The sequence below is a fragment of the Natrix helvetica genome, assembly GCF_964273705.1.
Source record: "Natrix helvetica genome assembly, chromosome: Z".
In the NCBI taxonomy this organism is placed as follows: Eukaryota; Metazoa; Chordata; class Lepidosauria; order Squamata; family Natricidae; genus Natrix; species Natrix helvetica.
Window position 1 is genome coordinate 75,683,322 of NC_138554.1, and position 20,147 is coordinate 75,703,468.

Below are 20,147 nucleotides of genomic sequence, written 5' to 3' on the forward strand. Positions count from 1 at the left end.
GGAGAGGCAAGAGGACCGACCCCTGTGGCACCCCACAAGTGAGTGGCCTCAGGGTCGACCTCTGCTCCCCTGCCAGCATGCATTGTGTCCGGCCGGAGAGGTAGGAGGAGAACCACCACAAAACGGTGCCCCTCACCCCCAGCCCCTCCAGACGACGCAGTAGGATACCATGGTTGATGGTATCAAAAGCAGCTGAGAGATCTAATAGGACCAGGATGGAGGAGCAACCCCCATCTCTGGCCCTCCAGAGATCATCCACCAACGCGACCAAGGCTGTCTCCGTGCTGTGACCGGGCCGGAAACCGGACTGGCGCGGGTCTAGATAATCCATTTCCTCCAAGTGGTGTGGGAACTGTTGTGCCACCACACTCTCTACAACCTTTGCCAAAAAGCAAAAGTTGGAGACAGGACGATAGTTGGTTAACATAGCTGGATCCAGGGAAGGCTTCTTGAGTAGGGGCCTCACCACCGCCTCTTTCAAGGCGGCCAGCAAGGACCCCTCTCTCAAGGAAGCGTTGACTAACTCCTGGAGCCAGCCTCGTGTAACCTCCCAGGATGCCAGTATAAGCCAGGAGGGACACTGGTCCAGTAAACATGTAGTGGCTCGCAGTCGCCCACGCAACCTGTCCATATCATCTGCAGCAACAGAGTCAAACTCCTCCCAGAGTGGTCCCTCAAGACTCGCCTCCGACGTCCCCCCTGGACTACTAGAGGGGACCCACTCGCTACGGATTTGAGCGATTTTGTCCTGCAGATATTCCCCAAATTCCTCTGCTCTACCCTGCAAGGGGGCTTCCCGCGGCCTCTGCGAAAGGAGGGAGCGGGTCACCCGAAACAGGGCAGCAGGGCGGTTATCTGCGGACGCAATAAGAGCGGCACAATATTGACGCTTGGCCATTCTTAATGCCACAAGGTAGGTCCGTAAATAGGCTCTTACCTGTGTTCGGTCAGATTCGGAGCGTGAAGATCTCCATCTGCTCTCTAGGCGTCTCTTGTGGCGCTTCATCACCCTTAGCTTCTCGGTAAACCAAGGGGCCAGGGTGACTCGCTGCCGCAGGAGAGGCCGCAAAGGCGCAACCCGGTCCAAGGCCCCGGCAGCCGCACTGTTCCATGCGGCCACCAGGTCCTCCATCCGGGAGCGGGTCAGGGCTACAGGAAGTGGCCCAAGCTCCGTCTGGAACCTATCAGGTTCCATCAGGTGCCTGAGGCGGAACCATCTAGGACATTCTGGTTCTGCCTCCCCGCGATGGGGGGTAGCGCCTGGGAAGTCGAGCCAGAGAAGTGAGTGATCTGACCATGACAGGGGTGTAATAACTAAATCCCCTATTCCCAGATCACTCTTCCACTGGTTTAATGAAGGCAGATTTTTTATTAGTTATATTTCCATATGAGCTACAGCAGGAGATGTTATTAATTAGCCAGAATAATTCTGGTCTGCAACTTTGCGGTCTTTCCACTAACCGCTATTCCATTCAATAGACTTAAGCAGACATGGTGTGCATACAATATGAAGTAAAGAAAGGGGAAGCAGAGCAAAAGCAGGGTTTTGCAAACTTCCTTTACCCTTCATGCTGCAATGCATGAAATGGTGAATTACTTACCAGCACAATTTTCTTCAGGTTTCCAATGGACCTTCAGACCTTCTCTCTGACAAGCTCTAGCATAAGCTAGAAATGATTCACAATAGCAGTTTTTATGAACTGGGCACTCACACATATCTGCCACACAGGATCTGCAAGAAAGAAGGGAGTGAACGGGATCTCTCAGAGTCTAATTTTTAGAAATGTATACAAATGGTCACAGCAGGAATATGAATTCCTGCATTCATAGACATTAATGTTGCTTCTATAAATGTTTTATAAACAGAACAGTAATAGAACCCTCATAGTGGTGATACTAATTTATTTTATTTATCTAAACTACCCAGAAAATCCATAATCTAACAGAATGTGTGATCTCAGAAATAATTAAGGCTATAAACCTCTACATTCAAATTTTCTCAGTAAAAATAATACTATTTTTATTTTATTAAATTGGCCACTCCACTCAGCATGATGACTCTGGGCAGCTAACAGCAGTTAAAAACACAAACAATAGTAAAATAAAATGAAATACATAACCCACAGCCAAGGTAAAAAGCCATACAATGACAATTAAAATCATCCTTTCATAGGCTCTGACCATCCAACTTCCATAACCAGGAACACAAAGAGACAGAGGTGTTGTAGAAGGACAGCAGGACTGGGGTCACTCTAATTTCCAGGGGATAATGTTCCCAAAGGGCAAGTGCCATGACAGAAAAAGCTGGTTTCCTGGGTCCTGCCAGATCATACTCCTTGAATGACAGGATCCACACTTGTCTCTGGTGGAACGAATCAAATAATCAAGGGAATAAGGGTTCTGCAAATTACAAAGCCCCATGCCTTGAAGGGCTTTAAAGATGACTGACAGCATCTTGCATGACACCCAGAAGAATACTGATAACCAATGCAGAGATGGAATTGTTGCAGAAAATGACAGGGCTTAGATGTCTCGGGATTCATGGAGAAGTTTACTGGCAGCCAGGTTCAGAAAACTAGTCAAAGGCTAGAATTGCAAGTTCTGAATAACTTTCATCATTGAAGCACGCATTTTTATCCATTCTCAAAGGCAGCATAACACGGAAACACTTAACTCATTTCTTATTGGTTACCTTGAGGAAAGAAGCCTTATAAGTAGACATTGTCTTACTTCTCCTTTTGTCTTGGACTATAGGTACTGACTACGTGTCTTTATACGATCTTTAGCTGAACTCTGTGGTTTTGGACATTTGACATAAGAACTTTTACTGGAACTTTTACTGGACCTCTGTGGTTTAGGACTTATGACATTTTCCTGTTTTTGTACATGCCTTTCAAGCAGCCTTTTATCTCTCCCTTCTGCCATGTCTGACTTTTATATTTTAATTCACATTTTATCCTACTTTATCCCCTCCTTCTAGATTCTATTAATAGCCACAATTGAGTCTAGCCTATTACAGAGTTTTTCATTAACAATACAAGCATACAGAATACACATCAGTGAAAGAGAAAAGAAACAAGTAATACACATCTTAGGGCTTATCTTCCGGAGGCACTTTCTCCACTCCCAAGAGTGAAAGTTGAACATACATGCCAGTATCTGAAATGTCATCTTCCTCATAGGGATGTGGGGCAATCCTATGGTCAATAAGGCTTTCCATCAGAATTAATTCCTTTTCAACCCATATTTCCCTTATGGACCTCGTAACGAGTTGCTTGTGTAGGAGTATTATGCAAGGAAGAAGGGCTAAGCTTGCGATCCCACATAGCAGAAGAAACAGCATTTGTTTAATCCAACTTGATCCCAGTAACCAAGCAAACCATGCATCTGTCCCTTGCAGTCTTTGCCCAATTGAGGATGCTCGGTCCCGCAGTTCTTTGACTACCACTCGGACCGCACCTGATCTATTCATATAGAAACAGCAGTCTTCTCCCAGGAATACACATAGCCCACCCTTTTCAGCAGTTAAGAGATCTATGGTACGTCAATATAAAACCACTGTTGCCAAGGCGTCTATTTGATCTTGGACCTCAACCAGGTGCCAGCAATTTGGTTTAGGCTTTCTTGGAATTCCTCTGACAGCTGCCTAAACTGTCCATTAGCTTATCTCTGAGGACTGGACCTTCAAAGAGATATTGGGAACTGGTGTTTCCAGGGGGAAAGTAAACACAAAATCCTATAGTGGATTGAATCAAAAGCCAAACGGGGAATTGGGGTGGCTGAAATGGCCTTGGGCATCTTCCAGTAGTCAAATTCCCCTCTCAACGGTTAAAAACGAGTGGGGCAGAAGCAAGAAAGTGACCTTCTGTTGGAGGAGATTGTGGACAGTTATAGGGGGTGCTTCTTTAAGCGTATCACTAGAGGAAGGGCTTCATCCTGGTTAGCTTCCCAATACTCCTCAGCAGCTGACTTAGCTCATGTCCAGTGAATCCAAGATTTGGATTCTAATACTTTTACTGCAAGCAGAGAACATATAACTACAATATACGAGCCCTTCCATCTAGGTTTTAGATCCTCCCCTTTCCAGCGTTTCACCTAAACTCTATCCCCCACCTGAATATTATGACTAGAAGTCGTCAGAAATGGTGGGGTGAGAGAAACACAGTACTGTTGGATTTCTTGTATTTGCTTATTTAATTCTCCCACCATTTGATTCACCCATGAGGTCCCCAGCTGTCCTAGGTCTCCTATATGATTTTTCAAATTATGGCTTATAACCGGAGGCCGTCCAAACATCATTTCAAAAGGAAATAATTTAAGTCCTTTATGTGGAGTATATCTCACAGATCAGAGAGTTAAGGGTAAGGCATCTACCCATTTAAGGTGGGTTTCAAAATACACCTTATCTTTTCCTTAACAATGCGATTCACGCTTAATTTCTTTCCTGAGGCCGTTAAAAGACCTCTTTCCCTATAATCGGCAGTATTGATATGCATAGTAAGGAAGGCATACAGAGTCAGTTCAGATGTTCACTCTTTCTTTCTTCATTGTCTCTAGCGCTCGGATCAAAGCCCATAATTCCGCTGTTTCTGAGATTCCTTGAATTGGCTGGTATAGATAGTATTTTATCTCTCCCTTCTGTCACGTCTGACTTTTATATTTTAATTCACATTTTATCCTGCTTTAGAATAATGTCTGCCACCAAGGGGTGCCCATAACTACCTATACTGCTGCATTTGGAACCAGGTGCAATTTTGGGATGTTCTTGAAAGACAGTCTCATGAACAGCATATGGCAATGCCATTTATTTACTTAATATATTTCTATGGCTGCCCATCTCTATACATGACTATGAGTGTCTAACAATTAAAACAAAGATAAAAATGTAAAAACACAACCAAGATTAGAAAACTAATCTTGGTTGTGAAATAGCAGCTGAGAACAAACACAGTAGCTTTCAATCAATATAACCAAGAAAAGGGCTCAACTACAACATTAGGGCCCCAGGCTTGAGGGCAGAGCCAAGTTTTTCTTGCTTGGTAAAAGGCACATCATCAAGACATGACAATAGTAAGGGGTTTGTGAAAAGTTGCAATTGGTGCATAACATAAAGATCTTCAAAAGCACATCTAATCATGGCTGCCACTTGTTTCTCAAACAGTAGCAAAAAGATCTATACGAAACACTCCCCCCAACCCGCAAATTGTACATTAGTTCTGTCTGGGGTAATGCTACCCCTTTGAGAACTAGAAATGGAAAGTCTTTAGAACTGGAGGGAGAGGTCTAAAATACATGCACAATTTTTCAAAAAGAAACATCAATTGTATTAACTATAATGTGCCATTCTAATATTATGGTGAACAAAACTGGCATCCATGAAGAACTCAAAAGAAAGAGCTTGAATTTCCTGATTGCACACATCATTTTAAGTCTGAAACACTGGGGGATAGGGAGAGAGATAGCACAGAGACTGGGGAAGAATTATGATTTCTTGTGTGGGGGGATAGTAGCAATTCAAGTTATATGGCACAATGCTGATATGGAATAATTACTGTATTCCACTCAATAATACAGTAGGCTACATGATTATGATGTTGCCTGAAACTAGAAGTAGCATTCTAGTCAGCTGGCAGTAATACCACACAGAGATATTTTGATATAACAGATTATCAAACAAATGACAACAGATTTTCTTTTCATTTGTGAACATGTTTCAAAAACTATTTTCAAAATAAAATGGCATCTGATTTTATAACAAAGAAAATATAAGAAATTGGCTCCCTCTAGTGTTCAAAAGACAAAATATCAAGAAACAGATACTTGAGGTTCTATCAAAAAGTATTTCAAAGTAGAATATTTTCAACCAAGAAAATGTCTAGTAAGTTGTATGCAAATCATCACATAACTAATACTTGCTATACAGCAAAACTGTATGTGAAACTTATACAGTCCTTATATGGCCCCAGCAGCCACCAGGAACAATCAGTTTCCTGGGGATTCAAAGATGAGGCAAAAGCCCAACAGGCAGAGGGGGAGATATGGGAGTTAAAGCAGAGGGGACAGACAGTGAAGGAATACATTTGAGAATTCTGGAGGGTCGCAGGGAGGCTGCGGCACTGGCCAGAATGGATGCTTGTCTTCCACTTCAAAGAGGGCCTTGGCAGGAGCTTATGATAGGCTTGTGCATACCGAGGTCTAGCCAATCAGCTACAACAGTAGTTCTGGGACACCACAAGAGTGGATGTAGAACGGGCTTCCAGTTCCGGCTGCTGACGGCGACGGGCAGGTTCTGCTCGCCCTGCGCTTTCCCGGTGGGCCCCTCACTCCTTGGGGGGCACAGGACGCCCCGTAGAGGCTCCTGCCAGAGGGGCGGCACCGCGGGGGATCCTCCGAGTCGGCAGCGGCTGGGAGGGGCCCCCCCGCATCACCCAAAGGCACTGGGGAGCATGATGGGGAGGCGCTCCGGTGTCTTCGCTGCAAGGCAGCAGGAAGAATAAACATTCAGAAGGACGCGGCTGCAGTGCGGTGAGGCGGAATCCACTCTCCATTCCCTTTGTATATTCGAAAGAAATTGCCAGCTATTTAAAATCTCCTTTCGGCTTGGATTTGAGAAGCGTGGCTGGAGGGAGGGGGATTTCCCCCCCCCCTCGGACAGGCGGCTATTAACTATTGTTGCTCTCGGCCCTTGGGGGAGGAGGCAGGGAGAGAGCCAATTAATGATGCCACGCTCTTAGCAAAGGTGAATTTTGGATTTAAACTTATAATGGAATGATGATCTGGAAACTTTGGAAACTTTGAAACTTTTGTTATGCTTCCCAAGCCCGAAGCTGGCAGGGCAAGATGGCACACTTCCGTTGTCTTCATAAACAGTGAAAACTGACTCCACCTATAAAACTTCAGGCATCCAGTCTTTGTCTCCGTGCTACTCAGATAAATCTCTTGCTGTTTGTGACTTTTGGACTCCCTGGACTGAAAAACTTTACTCTATTGCCAGTGTGATTAGAAAAATCCTCTTCTGCCTGGACCTTTTGTCTCCTGAACTCTCTTGGCAGTTCTACCTTTCTGACTGATCATTCTCTGTACTGACTGAACTCTATAATGTCACGTAAAAAACCACCTCCTGGGAAGTCTGGCTTTGCTGCCTCTGCCCCGGCATCTACAACATCCAGTCCAAGTACACAATCAACGATAACATCTCTGATGCAGCCCAAAACCACTGAGACTGAATTTCAACAAATGTTTCAACAAATTTTACAGGGACAAGAGGAGATTAAAAGACAACTAAAAGAGATGAAAGAAGAAATTAAAGAGAACCGGGACCAGATCAACAAAAACTCACAGAGACTGGATCTTTTGGAGGGTGGGACGGCTGAGATGAGGGAGGGGATGGAAGGGGTGCAGAATGGGAACAAATAGCTTGACACCCAACAGATGAAAATAGAATTTGAGAGAATGTCCTTTTACCTTAGATTTCAAAAGATGGTGGAGACAGATGATGAAGATATGACAAGTATTTTGGCTGAATACATTCAGAAAGAGAAGCAACAGATGGGGTGGGAATTAGATTTGGTTTATAGAGTGAACTCAGCCTATGCTAGAACACACAACGTACCCAGGGAGGTACACATTAAATTTCTCAGAAAAATCACAAGAGATGAAATTCTGAGTGCACAAAGGGGGCAAGCTTTGAAATACCAAGATAGGGAAATAACCATCCTGAAACAGATCCCCAAGAAAGTGAGGGAGAAAAGAAAAAGCTATACCAGAAGGGGGTGTGGTTCAGATGGTTGATGCCTGAAGGTATGCTAATATTCTGGGAGGACACAAGAGTTAGAATTAATACACCCATAGAGGTGCAGGCCTTTATGGAAAAAAATTAAGTACTCCTAGATAAATCAGATGATCCTACAACAGACATGCAGGACACGGGAGGGGCCGGAGCTCTGCTGGCGGGGGGAGAAGGGGCAATACCAAGAAAACTCAGATCACAAAAATGAGTAAGAAAATTCACTTGATATAAATTGATCGAAATTATTAACTGAATTTACATGCTGACTATATATTGTTATTTAGTATTGAATTTTTTGTAATTGCATTTTATGAGCATGGAGGGAGGGGACTCCTGCCGCACATTGCAACTGCCAAAATTTGTAACCTTTCCTTTACCCCTTTCCTATATTATTTCTTAAAAAACCAATAAAACTTTGTTTTTAAAAAAATGTATAATGGATGTAGAACTAGGGACCAGCAGGCTGAGGAGTGATACTGAAGTGAGGATGCAAAAGAGCCAAGAGAGCCGACTGGCTGGGGGGCAATTAGCCTTAGCTATGCCCACCAGCACTCCTGCAAGACCAACCCAAACCCATATCCAGTGCTTCCAATGCAGTCAGCTGAGGCACAGAGCAGCTGAATGCTTGGTGGCCATGCCCAAGCCAAAAGCAGGGCTGATGGTGCTGGCAACACCAGCACCAAAAATCACCATGGAAGCCATCAGAGAAGTCCAGCTTGGGATGCCAGGCCATCGAGGTCCCTTCTTCCCCACCCAAGGGAAAGGGAATTCCAGCCAAAGGAGGCCAGTAATCTGCCTCATATGACAGAAAGGATGAGAGAGAAAGAGACCTGATGGTGAGTAGAGCCATCCACCCTTTTATGATATCAGGTAATGAGGATTTAATAGCTGCCAGCTGATGTAAGGTTGTAAACTGTAATTTGTAAGCTGATGCAAAGAGGATGATGAAAGGAGGTGTCTATATATACACAGGTGGCCATTAGAGGGTGTTTCTCTCTCTCGTCATGTATCTCATTTTCTCTCCTTGTGTCCGTAGCTGAATGGTAAGGAATTTATCTCCATATATACAGTATGTCTGTATATATTTGTATATAAACCACTATTAATTGTATAAAGACTATGGGTGCTGTGTGCTCTGTTTTGCTCCTGGGTTTATCTCATAATACTAGTCACACTGCAAAAACTCTGAAAGGTTAAAGGCCCAGTGCAGAGAGAGGTTCACAGTGACTGGAGAGTTTATAGAGAGGAGTAGCCCAGTGTGAGCTTGCACCAGAGTAAGTGGTTTGTATAATGATTAGCAGGCACTATGGCCTCTGTTGGCAAAATGGGAGGAGGTTTTCTGGTGTCTTGGCTGAATGTGAAGATGGAGATGTATCTATGAAGGGAGGAGTTGTAGACAATTGTCTACTAATCCACCGGCAGTCCTAGATACTGGTGACCAGAGAAGAAACGAAAAAGCGATTCCACTTCCGGTTTCTGTGGATGACGGACATGTTGTCCGCCGCTCGCCATCCTGGTGGCCCCCCCTGACTCACGGGGGGGCACAGGATGCCTTGTAGGGGCATCATGCCGAGGGGGCGGCTTGCTGGAGCCCCCTGGAGCGGCGGCGGCCGCAGGGGGGCTGCCAGCTTTGCCCTAGGCACCGGGAGGCTTTTGGGGGGTGCGCTTGCTATGCGCGCCTTTGTCCTGAGGAGATCGGAAGAAAACATTCCATGTGAAGGCATCAGCAGAAATGCGGTGAGGGGGGAATTCCCCCGGGGTTTTTTTCTTACTTCTTTGAACAACTAAGTAAACAAGGATTAGCAGCTTTCTTAAGACTCTTTGATCTCGGCAAAGTGTTAAGATTGGAGAGAGGGGTTTTTCTTCCCCCCCTTTCAGAAAAGCGACTTTAAACGATCTCTCTTTCGGAGGAGAGAGAGAGAACTGGGGGAAAAACCTCTTTGATATTCACTTCTTTCAAGCAATGGGGTAATGATTCTCTTGAACAATTGCGAAAGAAAGAAAGTGAACTGACCTAATAATCTATGAATGGAAACTTTTTGAATGATTGTTCTCCGATCTCCTGAGGGGGCTGAGCCAAAATGGCGCTTCTTCCCCCGTTTCTGCTGCGGTTACAAATGAACTCTTGTCTTGGAAAAATCTTCTGGGTTGGAACTATAAAACCCTGGTGAACCCTAGAGGAATCTCTTTATACAATCTTCCTTGGATTGGGGAAATTGACTGTAACTAGAGGGGAGCCTTATTGAAGACTGATATCCCACACTGGACCTTGCTTGCCTGTAGACCTTGCCTGACAGTGCGCTCCATCTTTTCTGTCTAGACTTATAAACTTTCTCTGAACTTCACAATGCCTGTGAAAAAGGTCCCCATTCCTAAACCAGCATCGGCTCCATCTTCTTCTGTTTCAAGTCCTGTTCCACAACAAACACAACTATCTTCCTTTTCACAACCAAAAGCCTCGAGGGGGGAAAGCAGTCTCAAGAAATGTTTCAACAAATGTTCCAGTCGATCTTAAAGGGACAGGACAAAATAAAAAAACAGCTTGCGGACTTAAGGGAAGAACTCAGAGAGAATAAACACCAGACTTTACAAAATAGCCAGAAAATAGAAGCTCTGGAGGAGGGTGCTGTGGGGGTGGGAGAAGAGATGAAGGCTTTACAAAAAATATATATACTGGGATTGAGAATTATATGGAAAAAATGGAATTTGAAAGGATGTCTCTCTTCGATTTCAAAACATACCTGAAATGGAGGGTGAAGACTTAAGGGAGATTATGACAACAATGCTAGCAGATTATATTAAAAGAGATAAGCAACAGCTAGGGTGGGATATTGATCTGATATATAGAATTAACTCAGCATATGCTAGAACACACAATGTTCCAAGGGAAGTTCATGTTAAATTTTTTAGAAAGACCACAAGAGATGAAATTCTAGGAGTTCAAAGGGGGGAACCTTTAAGATATAAGGACAAAGAAATAACCATTCTGAAACAGATACCCAAAAGAATAAGAGATAAGAGGAAGAAATTTTTCTTTCTAACTAAAAAAATATATGAAAAAAATATCTGGTTTAGGTGGTTAATTCCAGAAGGCTTGTCGATTTTCTGGGAGGGGGGTAGAGTGAGAATTAATACAGTAGTGGAGGCAGAAGCCTTCACGGAAAAACACAAGAACCTCCTAGATGAAACAAGAGACACTGCACAAGACATGAAGGGGGGAGGAGCCATGGCTCAGCCAACAGACAGGGGAGAAGAGACAGCAATGAGACTTAGGTCACAGAAATGATTTAAAAACACAGTGCAATTGTTAATATAATGAAATGGTTAGAAGTGATATAAAGTATGGTTGAAGATGTTAAAGAATTTGAAGTAAACCTAAACTGCTAATATGTACGTAATAATGATATTTTGATATATATAAAATAAGAGAGAGAGATGTAAGACTCCGGGGAAGTACCATCTTCCGTATGATGTAGCTGCCAAAAATTTTCTCCACATTTATGTACCCTTTTCCCCAAAATATTTGAAAAAACCAATAAAACTTTTTTATATAAAAAAAGAAACAAAAAAGCATTAGCCAACATAATTCTTGCTTTAGAAGACAGTCAGCTGCTACACGTAAGAGTTTGCAAAAGATTGCTGGGAGGCGTTGTGTAGTATGTATGTGAGAGAGATTGCTGGCAGTAAAGTGCTGCTGACTAAGAAACTGTATAAGGCACAGCTGAAGCAAGGAGAGTGTATTGTCCACACATTTGCGGAATATGAAAAGGACATTCCTCGAGTTGGAAGAAAGGGGAATGACTTTTACTGAAGCACACCAGATGCATGTGGTGCTTAGTTCTTTGAACAGTTCATGGGACATTCTTGTGACTAGTCTAGAGTCCATGCAATACAGGATTTAATCATAGCATATTTAACTGGACAGTTGTTGAAGAAAGAGCAGAAATGGCTGGAGAGGAGACTAGGAAAAGGAGGAGAGAGCATTCAGCACAGACCAGCATCTGCAACAGTCCAGGATGCCGGCAGAGTAACTGAGAGAGTTAACTTTGTGAAGAGATGCTACACATGTGGTTCTACTGAGCATCTCCAGAGACGTCATCCTGAGAGGAGGAGCAGAGGAGCAGCAAGACAAGGGTTTGGATCTAATCAGCAAATGTGGAGACAATCTCCAGCGTCGTTTTCCCTGGCAGCATCAACAACTGAACACACCAGGAATATGTGATTGTTGGACAGTGGGGCAAGCCAGCATATTGTTAATGATCCACATGTGTTTTCTGGTTTGAAATCAGCAAGGCAAGCATGAGTTAGTCTGTTTGATAGACAGAGAGCTGCTGTAAAAGGGGAAGGTAATGTGTATGTACCAGAAATAGATGCTACATTGTACAATGTGTAATGTGTTATATGTATTGCTTTAGAGTACAATGTGTTGAGTATATCCATGTTAGATAGGCAGGGTTATGAAATAGTATTTAGTGGAGGACTATACATCATCAAGAAACATGGACAGGTATGTGCACAAGAGGTTAAAAAGGTTGGTCTGTATGTTCTGGGAATGGAAGAACATAATTGTGCACTTTTACTTAAGAATACTCTTACACATGACAATTGTATACACCTGTTACATAGAAGATTGGGACATGCAAGTTTTAATGTATTGAAAAAGATGCCTGACCCAGCCAGGTGGCATAAGCCAAAGCCAAAGCAATGCAAGAGGTATTTAGAATATGCTGTTTGTAAGGAGGCACAATGTAAGGTGTATCCTGTAAAAAGGAAAAACGTGAGGCAAGCAAACAGTGTTATACCTAGGAGACCTGAATGGTGCAATAAAGGTATACTTCCTGAGCAGTTCACCGCAAGTAGGGTTAGAGTAGGTGGTATTCATAATGAAATCTGTAATCATCAAGAGCTATGGTCATGGTCATGGTCATTGCCTAAGGAACAACGAGATAAATGGAGGATGCTGAAGTTAAAGAGAAAGACAGACAGGCAGATAAACCAAACCAAAAAAAATGGGCTAGTGAAAAGAGAAAGTAAAATTATCCATCCAAGAGATGGTAAACAGGATGTAATGGAGATTAATGAGACAGAATGTACAGAAGCAGTGGATTATGAATGTAGGATTAGTGCCTGCAGCAACAGTAGTAATGGTACTAGTAGCATTTGTAGCAGGGAGAGTAGTAACTGAAGAAGGAGGTGAGGACATAATGAATGGTTTACTGTGAGTGAGGTCGGAGAATACAGTGTTAGATATGAACCTCAAAATTACCAGGAAATGTTGGTAATACACAATGTAAGTACAATTACTAAAAGGATGTTGCAGCACAGAACTCAGGATATCACACAGCCCAATACCCAGGTCGTTACAACACAAAAGACTAATGGGTCTGAGCTAGTACCTCAGCCACACAGGATGTTACGAAACAGCCGATTAATCTATATACATCAACTCCATCAACTAATCAAGATGTAACAACACAGCCAACCAACCTGCTTACAGCAACAAAGCCAGCAATCCACACACATCCACCAATATTTATAGAAAGGCGGCAACTCCGATCATGCTCTTTGTTCGCACAAGCATGAAGGTACCAGCCTGAAGATGGCGAGTGAGACCTCATCGAAATGTCACCAAGATACTCTCAATCTTACATGGGAAAATACCCGAATACACCAAGACCTGCATACCTGTACCCGTGAAAATCTACAAAAACAATTACTAAAAGATGTAAATGTTTATATAATATAATGTAAACATGTAGACATTAAATACTGCAACATGAGAGCAGCTGTAAAGGACAAACTGATCAGATTACAGCATTGTTCTAGCAATTATATTATAGCTGATATGTTAACAAAACCTGTATCTGTGGAAAAGCGTAAATACTATGTCAAAGTGTTTGGATTATCAGCTGTACAGCTTTAAATGGGAGGAGTGGTTGGCTAACATGACCAGCTTGGGATGCCAGGCCATCGAGGTCCCTTCTTCTCTACCCAAGCGAAAGGGAACTCTGGCCAAAGGAGGCCAGTTATCTGCCTTATATGACAGCGAGGATAAGGGAGAAAGAGACTGATGGTGAGTAGAGCCATCCACCCTTTCGTGATGTCAGGTAATGAGGATTTAATAGTTCCCAGCTGATGTAAGGTTTGTGAGCTGATGCAAGGAGGTGTCTATATATATCTAGATGGTCATTAGAGGGCATTTCTCTCATCGTTTATCTCATTTTTTCTCTGTGTGTCCATAGCTGAGTGGTAAGGAATTTGTCTCCATGTAAATGTCTGTATATATTTGTATATAAATCACTATTGTATAAAGACTTTGTGTACTGTGTGCTGTTTTGCTCCTGGGTTTATTTCATAATACTAGTCACGCTGCCAAAACTCTGACACACGATCCCCGTGAGAATTGTGGCACTCAAATCAGGCATTCAGGGAGATTTTGAAGCCCTCATAGACTCAGGCTGTACGTGATGTTCAATAAGCCTGTCCACAGTACTGAGGCTGGGAATCCAGGTGAAGAGGCTATCCAGGGACAAGTCGATTGTTCACTAAGAGGAGGGGCTCCAATAATTCACTTGACCAAGCTCATGAAGCTGCAGATGGGTCAGCACTGGGAGATGATCTGGTTCATAATCATGCCCAAAATGACAGAAGCTGTGATCCTGAGACTATCCTGGTTGGACAAATGGGGTTCGACAATATGGTGGGAAAGGGGGAAACAGGAAATTGAGATTGGAAAGAGGCCCCTTCCCTCCCCTACACGACCAAGTCATGCAATCCTCCCCTCAGAGGATGGGAGGCGAGGGACCAGAACACTCAAAGGTTGGGCCAGATCAGCCACCTGGGAACCAGACCATCCACAGAGAATACCAGGACATGGCAGAGGTGTTTGGAGAAGAGGATTGCAACCTCTCACAGGCCCACAGACTGCACGATTGAGATATTTCCAGGGGCAAAAGTACCCAAGCCCAAGATGTATTCTATGACCCTCAAGGAGATGAAGGAGCTGAGGGAGTACATTGACAAGAACCTAGTGAGGGGCTTCATCCAGCTGGCTAAATCTCAAATAGTGGCCCCAGGCCTGTTTAAGGAAAAGAAGGATGAGATGATGCATAGACTTTAGGGGGATCAATGGGGTATGCATGGAGAACATGTACCCTCTCTCCTTCATGAAGGACATGCTGGCCCACCTAGCCAAGGGGAAGATATTTACCAAGTTAGATTTGAGGGAAGTATATTATCGCATTAGAATCAGAGAGGGAGATGAATGGAAACTGGTATTTAACTGCCCTCTGGAAGTTTCTAGTTCAAAATGATGCCATTTGGACTATAAGGGGCCCTGACAGTGTTCATGCAGCTGATCAACGAGGTACTGCATGAGCATTTCTATAAGGAGTCCAGGTTTACTGGATGACATTCTTATCTTCACCAAGACAATGAAAGAGCACATCAAACTAGTCCCCTCTCCCAACAGCTGGATAAAGCTAGGCAAAAATGCAGCTTCACTGACTACAGGTTTGAAAAGGCAACATGGCTCCACCTGCAATCAAACTTGAACACTGCTGGCTGCCCCCCCCCCCCCCCCCCGTGGACATGTCATCTCCTCATTCCATCTCCCCATGATGTCATTCCGTTTGGTTGATGCCACACTCTCCTCTATGCTATACTGCGACAGAACTTTATTCCCTCTGGGAACTCCCCCTTTCCCGGGGATGGCCTTCTGACCTATCAAGATGCTTCCTTAATGACGGATCTTGGGATCCCGAGAGGTGGCATGCGAAGAAGAGACTTCTTAAGGGTTTTTTACAGGGGCTTTTAAACCAAATTTTAAGGGGGGGAGGGGTGGGTTGATTCGGATGGCTCAGACAGGCTTGGGGGGGAGTCTGCCTGGGCACAGGCCAGCGCTAACTAATGGGCGTGGGTTGGGAGGGCTAGGAAGGGTTAGGATTCCAGGGGAGACATTAAGCCATTCCATTGGGGGGTTCACCATCTCTACTGTTTGTGGGAGAGGGTAGAGCAGACCTGGTGTGTATTACGGAGACCTGGTTGGGCCATGAGGGGGATGTGCCCCTTAGCGAACTATGCCCACCAGGCTTCCGGGCATTTCACCAGCCGAGAGCCCAGGGCAGGGGCGGGGGGGGGGTAGCAGTGGCTATTAGGGAAAGTCTCAAACCTCATGAGGTCACTGTGCCTCAGATAGGCGGGTGTGAGTCCCTCTTTGTGAAGTGGGGCCTTGGAGCTCAGGTGGGCCTTTTTGTTACATACCTGTCTCCCTGCTATGTTTCATCAGCCCTGCCGGAGCTGCTGGATGTATTAGCTGGATTGGCGGTTGATTTCCCCAGGCTCATGGTCCTGGGGGATTTCAATCTGCCTTCCATTGGCGAGACATCCGAGTCAGCTCAGGAGTTCATGGCTTCTATGACAGCTATGGACCTAACTCAGTTAATTCAAGACCCTACCCATAATGGGGGACACACGCTCGACCTGATTTTTGTCTCTGGGCAGTGGATGAATGATCTAGATTTAGGGGATATTTCTATTCAAACCTTGTCATGGTCTGATCATTTCCTCATCAGGCTTGACTTCCATACCGCTACCCCTCGCCGCAGGGAGGCGGAACCAACTAGATGGTTCTGCCCCAGGCATCTGATGGACCCCGAAAGGTTCCTGATGGAGCTTGGGACTTTTCCTGAATCCCTTGCTCACGACTCGACCGAAGCCCTAGTGGAAGCCTGGGATAGGGCTGCCGCTGGGGCTTTGGATCGTGTTGTGCCTTTGCGGCCTCTGACCCGGTGTCGATCCCGGATGGCTCCCTGGTTTACCGAGGAGCTCCGGGAGATGAAACGCCGGAAAAGACACCTAGAGAGTGGCTGGAGGGCCAGCCGGTCCGAATCTGATCGAACACTAGTAAGAATTCATATTAAATCCTACTTAGTGGCGATAGAAGCGGCAAAACGGCAATATTTTTCAGCTCTTATCGCATCCGCAGATAACCGCCCAGCTGCCCTGTTTAGGGTGACCCGCTCCTTACTTAACCAAGGAACTGGGGAAGACCCCTTGCAGGGTAGGGCTGAAGAATTTGTTCAGTATCTGCAGGATAAAATTGCTCAGATCCGGACAGGCTTGGACTCTGATTGGGTAGATTCAGGCAAGCCGACGGGGATGAATCTTGAGGAGACAATCTGGGATGGGTTTGACCCTGTGACCCCCAAAGGCATGAACAGGATTATGGGGAGACTCAGTGCTGCCACTTGTGTGCTAGACCCGTGTCCCTCTTGGTTAGTTTTGGCTTCCCGGGAGGTGACACGAGGCTGGCTCCAGGCGATTACCAACGCTTCATTGAGAGAGGGGTTCTTTCCCACCGCCTCCTTCAAGGAGAGCCTTCCCTGGATCCAGCTTCTTTAGCCAACTATCGTCCGGTCTCCAACCTTCGCTTTGTAGCAAAGGTTGTCGAGAGTGTGGTAGCATGTCAGCTTCCCCAGTACCTGGATGAAGCTGTCTACCTCGATCCGTTTCAGTCGGGTTTCAGGCCCGGGTACAGCACGGAGACGGCATTGGTCGCGTCGGTTGATGATCTCTGGCGGGCCCGGGACAGGGGCTGTTCCTCTGTCCTGGTCCTATTAGACCTCTCGGCGGCTTTCGATACCATCGACCATGGTATCCTACTGCGACGACTCGGGGGGTTGGGAGTGGGGGACACCGTTTTACGGTGATTCTCCTCCTACCTGTCAGATCGGTCGCAGTTTGTGTTGACTGGTGGGCAGAGATTGACCCCCAGGCGCGTCACTTGTGGGGTGCCCCAGGGGTCGGTTCTCTCACCCCTACTGTTCAACATATACATGAAACCGCTGGGCGAGATCATCCGTGGTTTTGGGGTACGGTATCATCAATATGCTGATGATACCCAACTTTTCATCTCTACCCCAAACCACCCAAACAATGCCCTTGACGTGATGTCCCGATGCCTGGAGGCTGTGCGGATCTGGATGGGGAGGAACAGGCTCAAGCTCAATCCCGCCAAGACTGAGTGGCTGTGGTTTCCGTCATCCCGATTTGTACATCTTGTTCCATCTTTGACAATAGGGGAAGAAATTTTAGCCCCTTCAGAGAAGGCTCGCAATCTGGGAGTCCTCCTGGATACGCGGCTTAGTTTAGAAGAACACCTGATGGCCGTGACCAGGGGGGCCTTTTACCAGGTTCGCCTGGTACGTCAGTTGCGCCCCTTCCTGGATCGGGATGCTCTTTTGGAGAAGGGCGGCATATAAATACAAATAAACCAAACCAAACCAAACTACACTTGGAGAGGGAGAGCATGAGCGAGCACTTAGGAGACAATAGGAGGAGTCAGGAAGCCAGGCAAAGGGCCATGTTGTAGCATACACACTTTCCCTTAGCCCCTTTCTTTCAGAAGGCTCTGATCGGCTCCCCTCCAGTTTCTCTGCCTTCCTCTCACCCCAGCCTGCCAGCAGGAGGTGAATGGGGGGGCTTTATTGCATTCCAGGCATTTCCCACCTGGACAGCATGCTGCATTTGCCATGGGGGACATGTTTGGGGAAGGGGGGATGGCAGAAGAGCTTCTTTCAAGCCTTTGGGAGAGATATCCAATCCAACTTCTGTGTGTGTGTGTGTTTGAGAGAGTGAGAAGTGAGAGAGGGGGGAGGGAGGGAGAGAGGGAAGAAGGAAGGAAAGGGAGAAAGAAAGAGAAAGAAAAAGAAGGAAACTTCTTTTGCAAAGGTGAAAAACAAATGCTGTCGCTTTAAATTGGAACTGAATATGTCTGGCTGTGGAATTCTGGGAGTTGAAGTCCACAAGTCCTAACGCTTATATCTTTAAATTTAAGGTTTAAATTGAAAGGTGCAGGAAATAACAAATTGGTTATTTCTTATATGGTTTTATGTTTTTGAAATTTTGGGGTTTGTGCAATATGGGCTTTGTGTTTCTAAAAGTATTTGGATGATTCCCTGCTTGTGAATGGAGCCAAACTTTCTCTAGGGTCATTACCTCATTATCTCTATCTGGCAGGAATATGGAATGAGCCTCAGGCAGGTTTCTTTGTTAGCAGAAAGAAAGAAAAACAGCACAGCAATTTAGGGCTAGAAGGCTATTCAAAGGTCATCTAGTCCAACCCCCTGCTGCAGCAGGAAACCTCACATTGTATGGATTATTTTGGTCACTTTAACAGAGAGGAAAATTGCCAGAAAGGAGGAGTTTACTAGGACAAGGCTGCCATGCAGAGGAAAGAAGAGATAGTCCTTGAGTTATGACTACAATTGAGCCCAAAATTTTGGTTGCTAATAAGAGCATTGTTAAGTGAGCTTCACCATGTTTTACCCAATCTATGACATCTCCTGGTGAGTGACATCAAGTTGGCCACTCCCACCTGGTCACATGACTGCCAAGCCACTCCCACCAAGTCACATGATTGCTGAGCCACTCCAACCTCGGTCACATGACCGCTGAGCCACTCCCACAAAACAGGCCACCCCTACAGAATAGGTTCTAAAAAATTTTTTGAAACCCACCACTGGTGCAGTCAGAATGTGAAAATAACATTTAACACAGCACAGTACTTAAGCAAAATCATTCAGCTGAGATTGGTATATGTCAGTGGTGGGTTTCTGCCTATTCGCACTAGCTTGGGAGAACCAGTTGGTGAAATTTGCCAATCCAGTGAGAGGAGGTTCGACTGGTGGACCTGGAAGTAACTTCTGGAACGCCTGCCCCGGCCCTATCGCTCGCTTGCCCTGGATGTCCGGTCGCAGCTCGCTCGCTCCCCTGCTCATCCACACTAAACTAGCCCAGACCGCCAATCAGTGAGCAGGCTGGAGGCGATCCGTTTAAAAGCGTGGCGCCAGAGTCTTTCTCATTCCTGAGTAGCTGTCACATTGCGCTTGCTTATCGGTCCGCTTTGATTTGCCTTCCAGCAGCTTGCTGCTTCCCTCAGGTAAGCAACTAAGCACAAGGGGGGGACGGCGGGAGGCTAGCTTATGCCAGCTCACGGCTTTTGCGAGGGAAGTTCTTCCAGGCCTTGCCTCGCAAAAGTCGCAAGCTGGTGTATGCTGCATGGCTGAAAATGGGTGGGTGGCAGCAAAAGCCGCGAGCTGGCATATGCCGCGTGGCCAAAAGGCGTTGGTCGGTGATGGTGTCATCATCTTTTGCACGTGGCCAAAAGCGGGTGGGTGGTGGCGGTAGGCTAGCTTTCACGAGGGAAGGTCTTCAGGCCTTCCCTCGTGAAAGCCGCGAGCTGGCGTACGCCATGTGTCCGAAAGCGGTTGGGCAGCAGCAGCAGGCTAGCTTTCGCAGCTGAAAGCAGGTGGGCGGCGGCGGCAGTGGCAGGCTAGCTTTTGTGGCTGAAAGCAGG

At 45.7% G+C, this 20,147-nt stretch overlaps 1 protein-coding gene across 1 annotated transcript in view; it reads right to left on the reverse strand.

Moving 5' to 3' along the window:
- The window catches only part of BMPER (BMP binding endothelial regulator), a 473,492-nt gene that overhangs the window by 7,291 nt on the left and 446,054 nt on the right, over positions 1-20,147 (reverse strand). The window contains exon 14 of the mRNA XM_081971272.1: positions 1,602-1,732. Coding sequence (XP_081827398.1) covers positions 1,602-1,732 — 131 coding nt within the window. The remainder of the gene's footprint in view (positions 1-1,601; positions 1,733-20,147) is intronic.